Source organism: Heterocephalus glaber, unplaced genomic scaffold (genome assembly GCF_053883595.1).
Source record: "Heterocephalus glaber isolate CG9 unplaced genomic scaffold, H.glaber_assembly_v1.0 deba00001452, whole genome shotgun sequence".
Taxonomy (NCBI): domain Eukaryota; kingdom Metazoa; phylum Chordata; class Mammalia; order Rodentia; family Bathyergidae; genus Heterocephalus; species Heterocephalus glaber.
The window spans coordinates 20,074,772-20,091,324 of record NW_028258302.1 but is presented as its reverse complement, the minus strand read 5'-3'; the positions used below and the strand labels follow the sequence as shown (position 1 = coordinate 20,091,324).

At 44.8% G+C, this 16,553-nt stretch overlaps 2 protein-coding genes and 1 non-coding gene across 24 annotated transcripts in view; 2 read left to right on the top strand and 1 right to left on the bottom strand.

Moving 5' to 3' along the window:
* Eif4g3 (eukaryotic translation initiation factor 4 gamma 3) overlaps positions 1–309 on the bottom strand; it is a 363,950-nt gene extending 363,641 nt beyond the window's left edge. For 6 of the 21 annotated variants that reach the window (XM_021262986.2, XM_021262987.2, XM_021262988.2 and 3 more), the window contains exon 1: positions 8–308. In XM_021262986.2, coding sequence (XP_021118645.2) covers positions 8–225 — 218 coding nt within the window. In that variant the 5' untranslated portion in view covers positions 226–308. Of the gene's footprint in view, positions 1–7 lie in introns of all 21 variants that reach the window. The other 15 variants (XM_021262990.2, XM_021262993.2, XM_021262994.2 and 12 more) reach the window with 5 other exon arrangements.
* On the top strand, positions 116–16,159 carry LOC147827264 (uncharacterized). 2 transcript variants are annotated; one of them, XR_015452698.1, is made up of 2 exons: positions 116–215; positions 12,979–16,159. XR_015452698.1 is itself a non-coding variant. In XM_087215094.1 (2 exons), exon 1 carries the CDS (start codon positions 542–544, stop codon positions 1,055–1,057), a length of 516 nt encoding a protein of 171 aa, XP_087071220.1. In that variant the 5' UTR covers positions 425–541; the 3' UTR covers positions 1,058–1,478; positions 12,979–16,159. The 2 variants fall into 2 exon arrangements, 1 of the variants encoding a protein (XP_087071220.1); XM_087215094.1 differs by lacking the exon at positions 116–215 and adding an exon at positions 425–1,478.
* LOC147827265 (U6 spliceosomal RNA) lies at positions 10,622–10,726 on the top strand. The gene has a single exon (XR_015452840.1). It is a non-coding gene; the product is annotated as a U6 spliceosomal RNA (small nuclear RNA).
* Positions 16,160–16,553: the final 394 nt, after the last annotated feature.

Here is a 16,553-nt window from a genome sequence, read left to right as displayed (position 1 = left end):
AGGATACTGTTGGGGAGCCTGGGTCTGGAGGGTCCTGATGTTCGGGTGAGGAGTGACCGTGACCACCGCCGCCGCCGCCGCCGCCGCCGCCGCCGCCGCCGCCGCCGCCGCCGCCGGGTGAGGAGGCGGGACCGCTGCCGCCGCTGCCGCCGCTCCGGTGCCGGGTCCGGTTCCTGCTGCAGCCGCTGAGCCTGATTTCAGAGCCGGTTTCTGCGGTAAACTCATGGCAAAGCGAAGCCACCAACCCCCCCAGAGCGGGACCGGGCGCGCCGGGGTGCAAGGGCCGGGGGTAGCGGGGGGGGCGGGGTGGGGGCAGACCCGGGGAGGCGGCGGGAGCGGGGGGCCGGGGGGAGGCTGGGAGGAGGAGGGGGCCGGGGCCGGTCACACACGCCCGCCGCCGCCGCCGCCACCGGCAGCAGCAGCCGCCCCGCGGGCCAGCACCACCGGCTGCCGGTCTCCGTGACAACGCGACCCCGGGGGGGGGGCCGGACCCGGCGGGGGCAGAAGGCGGAGAGACCGGACCTTTCACGGCAATATCCTCATGGGCCGGCGGCGGGGGTTCTTTATCCCCCTCCCCGGGGGAAGCGGCGCCCTTCTCAGTAGTGGGGCTCAGACGATGCCGGCGGATTTTCTTCACTCAACGAGCAGAGCATCCAACATGGCGCTGCGGCCGCCTCCAGCAGTCCAGCAGGACGGCCGCTCGGAAAACTTCGGTCCTTTCCGGAATAGCTCGGCAGACCGAGGGTGGGAAGCCCCTTCGGCTCTTTTCGGAGCTGGCCAGCGTTCGGAATTTTTCGGAAGCTCTCGGACGTGTCTTCGGCAGCAGTTCGGGGAACGCTGTGGGGCTGGTTTGGTTCCTGGGGAGAGGTCGGCGAAGGGTCTTCTCAGGATCGTCTCGGCGAGTGTGGGGCGGAGGGAGAGATCAAAGGCGAGGTCTGGCCAGCAAGAGCCCTCCCCTCCGGCCCAGCCTGGAGGAACAATGGCAACGGCCCGGAGCCTGAGGTCCACAGAGCCCTGCCCGCAGGGGCAGCGAGGCGAGAAACCCCGGTTCCTGTGAAAGGAACCGCTGAACCAGAGCGAAGCTGGGGAGAGGAACCTCCCGCCCCAGACGCGTTAGCACAATCCCACTCGGCAGCCCTTGACACAGTTCACACCTATTATGTTGACACGCCCTCCATCTGAGAGATAAACAGAATGAATGGCCCCATGTTCCAAAGGAGACCTAGAGAGGAAAATGACTGGTCCAATGTCATCTAGCCGGGAAGGGACAGAACCAAGCCAGGATCTGAATTCTACCTTCATCAGGAAGAAAGTTGCCGACTCCCAAGTTGCCTGGGGACATGATCTGACGATCTTGTCTAATCTCCAGCCTTGACCGAGGGCTCTGTGAATCAATTTTTCCCAAGGCCAAGGCCTACCCAGGAGGGAGCACCCTTTAGCCGGCAGCCAGTGGTCGGTTCCCAACGTCCTATGCTGAGGTAACACCTGTTGATAAAGTCCTTTTTCCCCAGGTGGGCCTGCCGAGATCGCTGCCACTGGCTCACCCCAATGCCAGGGGTTCCCTAGTCCAAGCACACAGCATTGAATGAAAAGGAGTCACAGGCAGCACGGAGCAATCCAGGGTAAAGTGGCTACCACGCATGGCCACCAAGTGCTTCACCTTCATTAGTTTATGCAGTTCTGTGAAATAAGTAGTAACCATTATACGGATGAAGAAACTGAGGCCAAGGGAGGCTCAATATCATTGTCCAACAGAAAAGCTGGGGAAAAAATATACAAAATTGAAAAGAAGCCAGGTGTAGTAGCATAGGCCTGTAATCCCACTACTCTGGGAGGCTGAGGCGGGAGGATTCCAAAGAAGTCCTGCCTGGGCAATTAAAAATAAATAAGTGAATGGACTGAGGAAGAAGGAAGCAGCTCAGTGTGAAGAAGGCCTTGGCTTCACTCCCCAGTGTGGGGGGGGGGGGCGGGTTCTGCCTTGCACAGCCTACCCCTACCATGTAGTCATCTCTTCCTCCTCTTCCTCCTCTTCCTCTTCATCCTTCTTCTAAAAAAGGCTTTGCGTGTTGTGCATGCTTAATTCATGACAACCCCTGAGAGCCCCATATGCTTCCTCTAGGATAAAAGAGCCACTGGAAGACCCACAGCCTCTGGCTGACTCGGGCTCCAGTTCCTGGCTTTGAAAAGAAAGCCTCATCTCCACTCTCCAAACTGGAATCCACAAACTGAAACCCTAAACTCTTTGGATTTGTAACACCTGGTTACTTAGGAAAGGATTTTTGCTTCTCTCTAGGCATGATTGGCTCCAGGAAAAATTCCCAAATGGTCCTTCAGTTCCCCAGATTCTCATTTCTTGTTCAGAGGTTTCAGGCCTCTTTATCCTAATCAAAACCTGTTTCCAGCCAAAGGTTTGACTTCTCATTTACACTAGGGTGATAACAGACTGATACTTGCTTAATTGTTATTCTTTTCCAGAGTTAGTTTCATTTTCTAACCTAATAATAGCTACCAGCATCATTCAATTAGTGTGTGCCTGGTCTTTGGTAAGCACTTTATGAACATTATCTCTTTTGAAATGGATAGACTTGGGGCAGAATAATGTGAAAGTTCCTGATGTGATTCTGACCTCAGGCAATCAAGGCGGGGGGCATGCTTGCAGAGAGCAAAGGCAAAAAGGTGCAGCTCTCTCCTTTCATCTAAGAGAATGGCCCCGTTAAACACTTCCCCTTCCCCCCTGCACACAGCAGCTGATATTTATTGAGCACCTACTGTGTGCCCACATACAACTTTACTAAACATTTTGCTTAGATTAACCCAGCCCCCGAACACTTCTGTAAGGTAAATATTTCATACCTCATTTGCCAGCAAAGAAACTGAGGTGCAAAGATGTGAGAAAAAGACAACTCGTGTAACTCCTAAGTGGAAGTACTGGGGTCCAAACCCAAGGCATCCAACTCCAGGTCTGATTTGCCATTGCCTTCCACATAGCAGGCTCCTCATTACATCCAGAGTCACTGTCAAGAAGAAAAGCTGATGTTGTCAGCTTAACTTGCCTGTTAAGAACGCTCCATGGCTTTCCCATTGCCAGCAGGATCTAGTCAAAATCCAAGGTCCTTCAGGGGCTCCACTCCATTTCCAACCTGCCAATTCCACCTCGCATCCAGAATCCTGGCCACCTTGTTCTATTTCCACATGGCTACCATCCTCACTCCAGGACCTGTGTGCTGGAAGCTCCTATTACCAACACCCCCAAACTCTTCTTTCTCCTCTTAGCCAGTTAGTTGGCTGATTCTTCCTTCAAGGACTGGCTCAGGCATCAGCTCACTCCCCAGGCTGAGCTAGGGTACCTTGTAAGTGGAAGCTTTCCCAGCGCTCAGGACACAAGGCCAACCTGGGCTACGAAAGTGAAACCCTCTCTCAAAAAACAAAACAAAAAAAGTGAAGGCTTAGCCTAAGTTTTCTCATCTGTAAAATGGGCTCTACTTTCTAGAGTTACCATGAGAAGTAAAACAATTACAAAGCAGGGCAAGGGTTTGGCTCAGTGGTTCCGCCGCCTGCCTTGCAAGCGCAGAGTCCTGAGTTTGATCCCAAGTACCAAAAAAAAAAAAAAAAAGCAGCCTAGTCCCTGGCACATAATTTTTTTTCAGTATCAGAGATTATACCCAGGGCTTTCACATGCTAGGCAAGTGCTAAGATACTAAGCTGTATCCCCAGCCCTTTTTACTTTTTCTTAATGGTACAGGGGATCAAACACTGGTCCTTGCGCTTGCACAGCAGGCGGTGAAATCACTGAGCTAAATCCCCGGCCCTCCCCAGTCCTTTTTAAAATTTTTATTCTGAAATAGACTCTCTCAAAGCTGGCCTCAAATTTTCGATCCTCTTGCCTCAGTCTCCTGAGTAGCTGGGATTACTGGCATGTGCCATCACATTGGGTTTATAGTAATTTTATATAATTTTGCCCGTTATTCATTTATACAGAGACATTTCTTAGTCATTCAAAATATCTCATATATCTAGCACTCCATAAATAGGATATGAATTTTGCCAAAGGACTAAATGAATAGTCATGAATTGCCAGAGGATTTGGTGTTATGCTGGAGAAGTCTGGGCTATGATTCTTACTGCATAGGGAGAAAGAAGGGCCAGTGTCCTGGAGCAGGCAGTTCCCATCCAGAAAGGGGCATTGGATCTCTGAAAAGCCATCTCCCCTTGCCAGACACAGCCCCCGGCAAAGACCTACATCCCAATGCCCATATTAGGAAAATAGAACTCAGTTAAATAACCTAATGCAGAACCTCAAGCTCCTAGAAAAAGAAGAGCATAACAAACCTAAAGCTCTTTCAAGAAAGGAAATTATAAAGATCCAAGCAGAAATCAATGCAATGGAGACTAAGAGAATGATACAAAAAATTAGTGAATCAAAGAGTTGGTTTTCCAAAAGAATAAATAAAATCGATAAACCTTTAGCCAACCTTATCCAAAAAAAGGAAAGAAAAGGCTCAAATCCATGCAATTAAGAACAAAAAAGGTGAAGTCACAACAGATCCAGCAGAAATCCAGAGGATCATCAATACCTACTTCAAGAACCTGTACTCTAATAAAATGGAAAACACAGAAGAAATGGACAGATTCCTAGATACATACGAATTGCCAAAGTTAAATGAAGAAGATACAGAAATTCTAAACACCCCAATTACAATGAGTGAAATTGAAAATGTAAAAAAAAATTTACCAACAAAGAAAAGCCCAGGTCCTGATGGCTTCACTGCTGAATTCTACAAGACATTTAAAGAACTATTGCCATTACTCTTTAAACTCATCAAGGAAATTGAAAGGGAAGCAAGGCTTCCAAATTCATTCCTGGAAGCAAGTGTGACTTTGATTCCAAAACCAGGGAAAGACCCAACCCCAAAAGAGAACTACAGGCCAATCTCCCTAATGAACATAGATGCAAAAATCCTCAACAAGATACTGGCAAACAGAATACAGAGTGTCATCAAGAAGATCATACACCATGACCAAGTTGGATTTATCCCAGGGATTCAAGGATGGTTCAACATTCGTAAATCAATAAATGTAATACACTATATTAATAGAGTCAAGGACAAAAACCATATGATCATCTCAATAGATGCAGAAAAGGCATTTGACAAAATCCAACACCCACTCATGATAAAAACGCTACAGAAAATTGGAATAGAAGGTCTTTATCTCAACCTGACTAAGGCTATTTATGAAAAACCAACAGCCAATGTCATACTAAGTGGTCAAAACCTGAAAAATTTCACACTAAAATCAGGAACAAGACAAGGATGCCCACTATCACCACTTTGGTTCAATATTGTTCTGGAAACATTAGCCACAGCAATTAGAAAAGAGAAAGAAATAAAAGGAATAAAGATAGGAAAGGAAGAAGTTAAACTATCATTATTTGCTGATGATATGATACTTTACATAGAAAACCCAAAAAACTCAGTCAAAAGTCTTCTAGACCTAATTGACAGATTCAGTAGAGTAGCTGGATATAAGGTCAACACTCAAAAAACAATAGCCTTCTTATACACAAATAGCAGACTCATTGAGAGAGAAATTCGGGAAACAATTCCTTTTACAATAGCATCCAAAAAAATGAAATATCTAGGAATCAACCTAACAAAGGAAGCAAAAGACCTCTACACTGAAAACTACAGCACTCTGAAAAAGGAGATTGAGGAGGATGTAAGAAAATGGAAAGACATCCCTTGTTCCTGGGTAGGAAGAACCAATATAGTGAAAATGGCCATACTTCCAAAACTACTATATAGATTTAATGCAATTCCAATTGAAATTCCAACAATATATTTCACAGAACTAGAGAAAACAGTCCAAAAATTCATTTGGAATCAGAAGAGACCTAGACTAGCAAAAGCAATTCTGGGCAACAGAGACATGGCTGGGAGTATCACAATCCCCAACTTGAAATTGTACTACAAAGCTACTGTGATATAAATAGCATGGTACTGGCAAAAAAACAGACCCGAGGATCAGTGGAATAGATTAGAAGATGCAGAAACAACTCCAGACATAATCAGCCACCTCATCTTTGACAAAGGAGCCAACCACCTTCATTGGAGGAAAGATAGCCTATTTAATAAATGGTGTTGGAAAAACTAGATTTCAACCTGCCAAAGATTAAAACTAGACCCATACCTATCACCATGCACTAAACTAAGATCAAAGTGGATTAAAGATCTAAATATTAAGACAGAAACACTAAACTTGTTGGAAGATAAGTTAGGTAGAACTCTTGAAGACACTGGCATTGGAAAAGACTTTATGAACAAAACCTCAGTAGCACGGGAACTAGCAGAAAGAATCAACAACTGGGATTTCATCTTATTGAAAATCTTCTGCACTGCAAGAGAAACCACCAACAAAGCTAAGAGACAACCTACAATGTGGGAAAAAGTTTTTAGCAGCTGTACCTCAAAGGACTACTATCTAGAATATATGAAGAACTGAAAAAAATCAGACCCCCCAAATTCAAAGACCCAATTCAAAAATGGGCATCTGAAATGAACAGACATTCCTCAGACAAAGAAGTAAAAGCAGCAAATAAATATATGAAAAAATGTTCAACATCACTGGTTATTCGAGAGATGCAGATGAAAACAACACTGAGATTCCACCTCACCCCAGAAAGAATGGCTGCTATCAAGAAATCAACCAATAACAAATGCTGTCGGGGGTGTGGGGAGAAAGGAACCCTTCTCCAGATTATTGGTGAGAAGGCAGACTGGTGCGACCACTATGGAAATCAGTATGGAGATACCTCAAAGAACTAGGGCTAGAGGTCCCATTTGACCCAGCTATTCCCCTGCTGGGTATCTTCCCCAAAGAAATAAAAGAATCATACCACAGTGATGTATGTGCACCCATGTTTATAGCGGCACAATTTGTAATAGCAAAAGCTTGGAAACAGCCCAAGTGCCCATCAACTGGAAAATGGATAAAGAAGATGTGGATTTTTTTATGAAATGGAGTACTGGGCCGGGGATTTAGCTTAGTGGTTTCGCTGCCAGCTGCACAAGTGGAAGGACCCGAGTTCTATCCCCAGTACCAAAAATTAAAATAAAATAAAGTAAAATAAAATAAAATTTAAAATAAAATAAAATGGAGTACTACTCAGCCATAAAGAACGAGAAACTAGAGACATTTATAGCTAAATGGATGCATAGTGAGGCCAAACTCTTAAGTGAAATAAATAGGACACAAGTGTAAATACTGAATAGTTTTTCTCTAGTGTGAGAAACAAAGTGTAAATAAGGATTAAAATGATTAAAATGAATAATTCATAATTTGAAATAGGAAAAGGTCCAAAGGTGTAGGGGTGGTGGGAGAGAAAGGGGAAAGGAAAGAAGGGAAAAGAAAAATTATGAGAAAAGAAAAAGAAATGGAAACGAAATCTATGTAAATAGGGAAGGGTGGAGGGGGTGGAGGGGGTGAAGGGCGCACAGGGAATGGGGAAAAAATAAGAACTAAGATACATCATGTACAGGTACAAGCGCCCAATGATAAATGTAAACGTATTGTATACCTAAATAGTACCAATAAAAGAATTTAAGGAAAAAAAAAAAAGAAAGATCTACATCCCCAAAGTGCCAGAAGGCAGATGAAAGCTCAGCAGGTACATTTCAGCACGGGTGAGTGATCCTATGTTGCTTATCCGTGAGCTTCTGCAGGGGTCTGCTGTACTTCTCTGAGTGAATTTTGGGGATTGTGTTCAGAGGGCCCCTTGATTTCTTGGGGGGGTTTTTTGTGGGGGGGGGTGTTGTACTGGCAACTGAACTCAGGTCCTTGTGCTTTCGGGGTAGGCAGTTGATTTCTTAATTGAAGTGAGACTTGGTTATAGCACCCTGCTGACATTGTCTGTGAACCAAGGACTGGTAACCTGAACTTTTCAGTCCTTATGGTTAAAGTTCATCCAAAACAAAAATAAGCCAGGCCTCAACAGAGCCAGCCTCGGCAACTTAGCCAGATCCTGCCTCACAAAATCAAAAGGACTGGAGATGTAGCTCAGTGATCAAGCGTTTCTAGGTTTGATCCCCAGCATTAAAGAAAAAAACTTCCAAAACTATTATGGCAAGCTGGAATTCTCTGATTCCTTCATTTTTCTTCCCGGGGTGGGGGTGGAGGGTGACTGGCCTTTTAGTATAAAAGCCAGCCTCATTATGCCAAGAAAAGTCATGTTTATTAGCCACAGAGGGATTTGTATATCATTAGGTGCTCTGTCTGCTCTGAGACTTCCAGTCACCAAAACCTAGCAAGAGTAGACCACAACTCGGACTGTGGTGTTTCAAGATCTAGACTCTAGGCAATTAATTTCAATTAAGTTACAGTGTTGGGAGTCCAAATCATTAAAAAAGGAGGAGGAGGAAAAAAAATTCAGAGATCCTCTGTGAAGCGACCCTGGATGGAAGGAAAGAAGCCCCAGTGCTACAGCAATGCTTTGCTTGTCTCAGACTCTGCCAGCCTGTTCACGGTGGCCCACAGGTGCTGCCCCTTAGTAAAGAGCAGTGCCAGCAGCCCCTTCCACCTATCCCAGGGCCCAGTGGCAGACAGCATGAGAGGGTGGTGGTTCTGTTTAAAGATTATAAACTTTTCCATTCTGGAGATTGAGCTCAGCACCATCTCTGAGCTACACCCCAGCCCTAAAGGGGTCATAAACATTAAAAACAGATCCATATTCCAACCTTACAGACTAGCTGTACAACCTTAAGCAAGTTTCCTAACTCCTCGGGGCCATTTGCCAAATAAAGAGAAGAGGTCAGCCTCTAACAGATCAACCATTAACAAACCCTAGGGCACAGTTAAGCAGCTAGGTGCACCTTAGCTCCTCCCCTATTCCCTCCAGGGCCAAGTTTCGGCTTCTCTAATTTGCTACCACTCAGTTCTCCTGGGGCCAAGCTGTTCCAGCTCTCCACAAGCAACTTGTACAGGGGCTTTCAGTCCTCACCTTCTCCTGGAGGGGACCACAGCCCTCATCGGCCCCTGCAGCTGCAGGTTGATCAGGATGCAAGAAGAGCAAAAAAAGTATTGTCATGGAAAGTACTGAAGATTGAACCCAAAGTCTTCACACTGTGCTATATCTCCAGCTCTTAATTTTTTATTTTCAAACAATAATGTCTCACTAAATTAGCTAGGCTGGGCTGGAACTTTAGATCCTCCTGCCTCAGGCTCCCAAAGTGCTGAAATTACAGGTGTGTGCCACCACACCTAGCTAGATTTTGTCATGTCTATTTTACCATAGGATTTTTTAAAAAATGTTATCATAGAGTCTACTGAGAGCTGAAAATACCCTTAGGGGATATCTTTCTGAAACTCCTGGTTTTTTGTTTTGTTTTATTTTGTTTAAGACAGGGTTTCACTAGTCCAGACTGGCCTTGAACTCACTATGTAGTCCATGCTGGCCTCAAATTTGAGGCAATCCCTCTGGCTCAGCCTACCAAGTGCTGGAATTACAGGTGTCCACTACCACACCCAGCTTTGATGTTGCTGTCTTTTGTTTTTGTTTTTTTATACCAGGGGATCGAACTGGGGACCTTGCACTTTTGAGACAGGTGGCACATTGTTGCTGTTATTGTAGAGGTTATAAAATATACATTTATATAAAATTTGCCACTTTACAGTTGAGCGGCATGAAATGCATTCACATTGCCAGGTAACCAATGCCACCATCCATCTCCAAAAGTTTTTCATTATCTCAGAATGAAACTTTGTACCCACTAAATACCAACTCCCCATTCAACAGCTTCCTCCCCTCAGTCCCTGGCACCCACCATTCTATTTTTCTGTTTCTATGAATGTGACAGAATTTGTCCTTTTGTGACTGGGCTGCTTTACTCTGCATAATGTGTTCGAGGTTCATCTATGTTATTTGGTAGCCTGTGTCAGAATTTCAAGAGCTGATTAATATTCTGTGGTGTGGATGTACTACATCTTATTTATCCATTCATACACCAGTAAATGTTTCTTCCTTTTGCTACTGTAAATAATGCTGCTACAAATACTTATTGTTCAAACAATATCTGTTTAGGTTTCTGCTTTCACTTCTTTGGCTGATATACCTAGAAGTGGAACTGTTAGATCATATAACAATTGTATATTTAACTTTTTGAGAAGTTCTCATACTGTTTCCCACACTGGGTACACCACTTTATGTCAACCCCATTAATAAAGAACAGGGGGCAGGGTGTGGTGGTGCACACCTGTAATCCTGGCTATTTAGGAGTCTGAGGCAGGAGGAACACCTCTAGATCAAGGCCAGCCTGGGTAACATAGTAATGAACAATGGTTTCAATTTTTCCACAGTCTCACCAACACTCATTCTTTTCTTTTTTATATTTTTATTTTATTTTATTGATTGATTTTAGTACTGGGAATTGAATACAGGGCCTTCACACTGAGATAGCTCCCCAGCCTTTCTATTTTTTATTTTGAGACAGAGTCTCCCTAAATTGTTAAATTGCTCAGGCAGGATTTGAACTTCCAATCCTCCCACTTCAGCCTCTCAGAGTGCTGGGATTACAGGCATGTGCTACCACACCCGGAATTCTTTTCTTTAAAAAAAATTTTTTTTATGGCTCCCTTCAGCAGCACATATATATAATTGGAATGATACAGAGAAGATTACCACAGCCCCATGGGCAAGGCTGACATGCAAATTCATGAAGCAGTCCATTTTTTTTTTTTCTGGTACCGGGGATTGAACTCAGGACCTTGCACTTTTGAGGCAGGTGTGGCACCACTGAGCTAAATCCCGTGCCCCAACAGTCCATGTTTTTGAGAAACCCAAAATATAATCAGAACAAAATAAAAAATAGATAATAGGAAATAAAGAGATTTTTTGCAAAAGAGAAGAAAAGCAAGAGATGAGGGGGTGAGAAAAGAATTAAGATGTGTTGTGTACATACATGTACCAACTCCTCACAAGGAATGTGGTCATTATGTACTGAAAACATGTACTAATAAAAACAAAAATCGAAAGAAAAATGTTATAGCCTGTGTGTGTGAATCTATGTATGCATTATTACTAGGAGGAAGGCCTCCTAGTGTTTGCAAGGCAAGTGCTCTACTGAGCTATATGCCCACCCTTTTTTATTTTTTTAAGACAAGTTCTCACTAAGTTGTCCACACCAGCCTCAAACTTGCAATCCTCCTGCCTCAGCTTCCTCAATAGCTGGGATTATAGGCACTATGAGATTACATAGGAACCATTATACCTAGCTCCTATGGTGGCCATTTTAATGGTTATAAAGTGGTATCTCCTAGTTTTTATTTGCATTTTTCCTAATCATTAGTAGCATAAAGCATCTTTTCATGCTCTTTATTAAATGCAAATCTTTTTATTATTTTTTTGTTTTAGACAGGATCTCACTATGTAGTTCAGGCTGGCCTTGAACTCACTATTTAGCCAGGACTGGCCTTGAATGCACAGTGATCCTCCTGCCTCAGCCTCGAGTTCTGGGATTTACAGGCCCATGCAACCATTCCTCAATTTTGCCTAGCTATTTATTTATTTATTTATGGAGTGCTGGAATTGAACCTAGGGTCTTGTGCATTTTAGGCAAGAGCTCTACTGCTGAGCTACACCACTTGCCCTTACCTGATTTTTGTTTGTTTGTTTGTTTGTTTGTTTGTTTTGAGACAGGGTCTCACTATACAGTTCAGGCTGACCATGAACTCATGGTGATCCTCCTACCTCAGCCTCCTGAGTGCTCGGATTAAAGGCATGAACCACCATGCTTGGCCCTTACCTGCTTTTTAAATGGGTTATTTTGTTTTTGAGTTGTAGCAGTTCTTTCCAGCTTTTGACTGTGGGGGGGGGGGTTTCAGTAGTGGGAATTGAACTCAGGGCCTTCCAACTGAGCTACATTTCCAGCCTTTTAAAATTATTTTTATAAGAGGCATGAGAAGATTATTAGAGGTAGATACAGGACACACTCAAGAGGGGAATGCGGGTACTCAAAGAAATGAGGCACTTAATTTTATTTGTTTATTTTGAGATAGAGTCTTGATAAATTGCTAAGCTGCTAAATTGTCCAGGCTGGGTTCAAACTTGTGATCTTCCTGCCTCAGCCTCCCAGAGAGCTGGGATTACAGGCCTGACCCACTAGGCCTAGCATGTTTGTCCACTTGTAACTGTGTGTCCTTGAGCTGCTATGCCTCAGTTTCCTCAACTGTAAACAAATTTTTTAAACACTATTAATTTCTATTTCTAGAGCAACTGTGGGGTTTAAATAATGGTTATTAAGGTATTTAAAAACAGTGAAGTGTACTGAGCGCTCACTTTCTGCCAGGTGTTAGGCACAGCTCTTGACATGGAATCAGGCTCAGTACTAAAGGTCCCCACCTGTAGGACATGAACCATAGCTGGAATCTCCTCTTTTGTCTGGAAAATCACTCAACATGTTCCCAGGGTGGCACTGGGCCTGGGGCAGGGCAGCCTTTGACCTTGCTGATGCCTCACTTTATCGGCAGGACCCTCACACATAACCACAGCCACTGAGGCCCCATGAAAGGTCCCTGGTACCTACTAGCAGGCCTCTAGGTTCTCTAAGCCTGGCAACTCCACACAATAACCCATACACCCTGTCTTGAATCTAGAAACCACATCCTACTGCCTTGGGTGGCCCAGCCTTCCCCTGGCACTTGTCAAGCCTGAGGCTGTTTCAATATCCTGCCAAGCTTGCCGCCTTGGGAAAATCCTGGGCTCTGACTTCTTCCTTATCTAGTGATGGGGGGGGAGGTGTCTCCAGATGCCCACAGCTGCTGCCAAGCTCCAGGCTGCCTGCGGTGACCCCCGTGGAAGCCAGCTTGCCTGCTGGGCAAACACCTGGAGAGAGGCTGAAGCGTTGCTGTGCTCTGCCTTTCCCCACTAGCGTGAGAATGAAAATAGCAGTGATTTAGGAAGCAGATAAACAGTTTTCTCTTTTCCAGGTTTGGCAGTCATCTCCCTTCTTCCCTGCTCTCATCTCCCACTGAAATGCAGACATTGAAGACGACCCTTGATGCTCACCTTTTATGACAGCTAATAAGTGGTATTAAGAGTCCAGGTTCCTCAGCTGGATCACATCTGGTTTTTGCCAATCTTGACACCCCAGTTTCCACCATTTCTGTACCAACATGAACCCTGAACAGCCACGCACTTTCATGTCTCCATGGCTTTCCATGTACTATCCCCTTCCTCCTGGAGTGTCTCCTGCTCCTGGATTGCCTAGAAGCTCCTATTCATCCCTCAAAACCTATCATCTTATGGGACAGACTTTCCTCAGTTCCTCTCTTCCTCCTCTAGATAGATTTCATTGCTCCCTCCCAAACCAGGTATAATCCCAGTACTCTGGGAGGCTGGGGCAAGAGGAGCCCAAATTCCAGCCTAGACCAAGAGAGTATGTAAAGGTGCATATCTCCAATGATGAATGTCATTATATTATACACCTAAAATGTACCAATAAAAGGATATACAAAAAAAAGAGAGAGAATCCCTGGGCCCCCTGCTCAAGGAAGACCCAGTAGGAAATTTGTTCCCAAGGATTCTTTCCACTCTGCTCATCCATCAAGGCTCTCAGAGATTGCTGCAGCCAGGGTTCAAGAGGGTCTGGCTACTGGCAGCAGTCCTTTGAGACATTCCCATGGTGGTAGTTTTACTGATATGCAGAATGAAGAGTTGTGCAATTAAACAGGCTTCTACTCAGACTTCAGAGGAAGGCCGGGGAGGTCAGTCAATGAGCTCCTGAGAGGGCAGTGCATGCAGCTGTGGGAATGAAGCTGAAGGTGCAATGGAGAACCCAGGAAGTTGGAGGTGCTACAAATATGGAATGTCTGCCAAGACAAGCTACAAAACATGAGTGGAACCAGCCCGAGAGAGTTTGTGTGAGCCGCAACTGCCACAGCCACAGGAATGGGGCTGCCCAAACCCTCTGTAAGTCACATTTTACCACCATGTGCCCAATACCAGATATGGAACTATAGGGCTTAAGGTCCCACTGAGTTTCAGTCTTGATTTGGTCTGATTATTTTCTGTCCTCCACTCTTCCCTTTTGGAATGGAAATATTTTCCCTGTGCCATTGTACTTTAGAATTATGTAACTTGTTCTTCACTTTTACAGAGCTTTACAACTTAAGAATTTGTCTTGAGTCTCAGAAGAGAGTTCGAACTTGACTTTCAAAAAATGCTGGAATTGTTGAGACTTTGAATTGTTGAGACTTTGAGGACTGTCTCTGGTTATATGCAGTATAGTTGTATTAGGTAACACAGAACTATAAATTTGCTGATGTCTTTAAAAAAAAAAATTCCAGCCTAGCCTGAGCAATTTAGTGACTTAGTAAAAACTGGTCTAAAAAATAAAATAAGGGCTGGGGATTTAGCTCAGTGGTACTGTGCCTACCTGGCAAATGCAAGATCCTGAGTTTAATCCCCAATACCAAATAAATAAATAAAATAAACTGGGCGTGGTAGTGCAAGCCTGTAATCCCAGCACTGGCCAGGCCAAGGCAGAAAGATAACTGCAAGTTCAAGGCCAGCCTCAGCTACTAGTGAGTTCAAGGTCAGCTTGAACTAACTGCATATCCAGAGGAGACCCTGTCCCCTCCCCCCAAAAAAACTACCAAAAAGTAAATAAATAAAATAGGCTGGGGATGTAGCTCAGTCTAAAAGCCCTGGGTACAGTCCCGAGTACTGCAAAAAGAAAAAAGTGCTTCCTCCCTTCTACTACTTTTGTGTTGGTTGGAACATTAGTTTCTTGTGACTCTATCATACTATGGTCCTAAAGAGCTTATATAGCCTTGTTCCTGGCACATAGTAAGTTTTCAATAAGTAGCTTATTTATTTCTTGTCTGAAATTGGAAATGGCTTGGGGAGACATAACAACTTGATTTTTTAAAAATAAGTTTTATTTCATCCCATTCCCCCAACAACTTGATTTTTGAACAGAAAGAGAAACAATTTTCCTTTCATGCCATAACGTGGCCGACTCTCACATCTCTCTCCCAAGTCCAGGGGCTTGGCTTTCATGTTCATTGCTGTTTGTCTGCCACATGAGAGGTTCCCCATAAACAGTGGGGGAAGGATGCCAACTGAGTCACTGGATGTCATGCTACTCCTGGGGACTTAGAGATCACCCCTCCAGGGGTTTCTGCTGAGGCCTTCACTGTGCTTAGGGCCACACCTGAGCCCCTATCCTTGGCACCACAGTGACAACTGAGGGAGGAAGGCCCTGTGACACCCTACTTCTCCAGCATAGGGGTTGTAGTAATTCTTTTTTTTTTCTCTTTTCCTGGTACCAGGGATTGAACCCAGGGCTTTCACATTGAGCTATATCTCTAGCTCTTTCTTTGTTTTTCATTTTGAGACAGGGTCTCGCTAAGTCACTAAATTGCCCAGGCTGAGCTTGACATTGCAATCCTCCTGCATTAGCCTCCCAGAGTGCTAGGATTAGACATGTGCCCTGCCCGACTAAATTGTAGTAGGTTTGCTGTTTCAGCAAAGTAGTGAGGTAGACAGATCTAGCACAGTACTGGACACATATGAGACTGTCAGCCAGGGGCATCCCCTTTCCTCTGCCTCTTCCTTAGCTCTTGTCCAGCTGGAGCTGCTGGGGAGGGGAAAGCCCACATGGCCTAAGCGTGGACTGCAGGCCTCTAACTTAGGGGCCAGAAGGGCATAGCGATTAAGAGCCCAGGGGTGGGAGCCCTGGCACTTGAGTTCAGATCTCAGCTGTGTGATCTGCATTTCAGTCTCTTAACTGTAATATAGTAATGATATAAATAACATTGCACTGTGTACTGTGAACATGTACTAATAAAAATGAAAATTAAAAAAATACCATTGATCTCATAAGACTTTATAATGAGCAAGTGAAGGGTGCCTGGCTGGGAGTAGCTTAGTGGATGGGTGTGTGGCTAGCACATGTGAGACCCTAGGTGTGAGCCTCCGCACCAAAATAAATAACTCAGGAGACTGAGGCAGGAGGATTGCAAGTTCAAAGAGGATGTTAAGTTTGAGGCCAGCTTGGGCTACATAGTGGGACCTTGTCTCATAAATAAATAAATAAGAGTTCCTGGTATATAGGAACCCTTCCCAAAACAAAACATGAGCCACCTTAAACAAAACAAAACAAAACAGAACACTAGAATCACTGGGCATGATGGTGCGTGCCTGTAATCCCAGCACTTGGGTGGCTGTGAGTTCAGGGCCAGGCTGGGCTACATAGTGAGTTCAAGGCCAGCCTGAATTACAGAGTGAGACCCTGTTTCAAAAAACTGAAAGAAGAAAGAAAGAGAGAGAGAGAGAGAGAGAGAGAGAGAGAGAGAGAGAGAGAGAGAGAGAGAGAGAGAGGAAGGAAGGAAGGAAGGGAAAGAAAGAGGAGAAGGAAGGAAGGAAGCAAAAAAGAAAGAAGAAAAGAGAAAGAAGAAGAAAGAAAGAGCAAACTAGGGATCAAACCCAGGGCCTCAGCCATGCTAGGCAAGCTCTTTACCATGGGGCCACCCACCCTGCCCAGGAGCCAGCTCTTTTG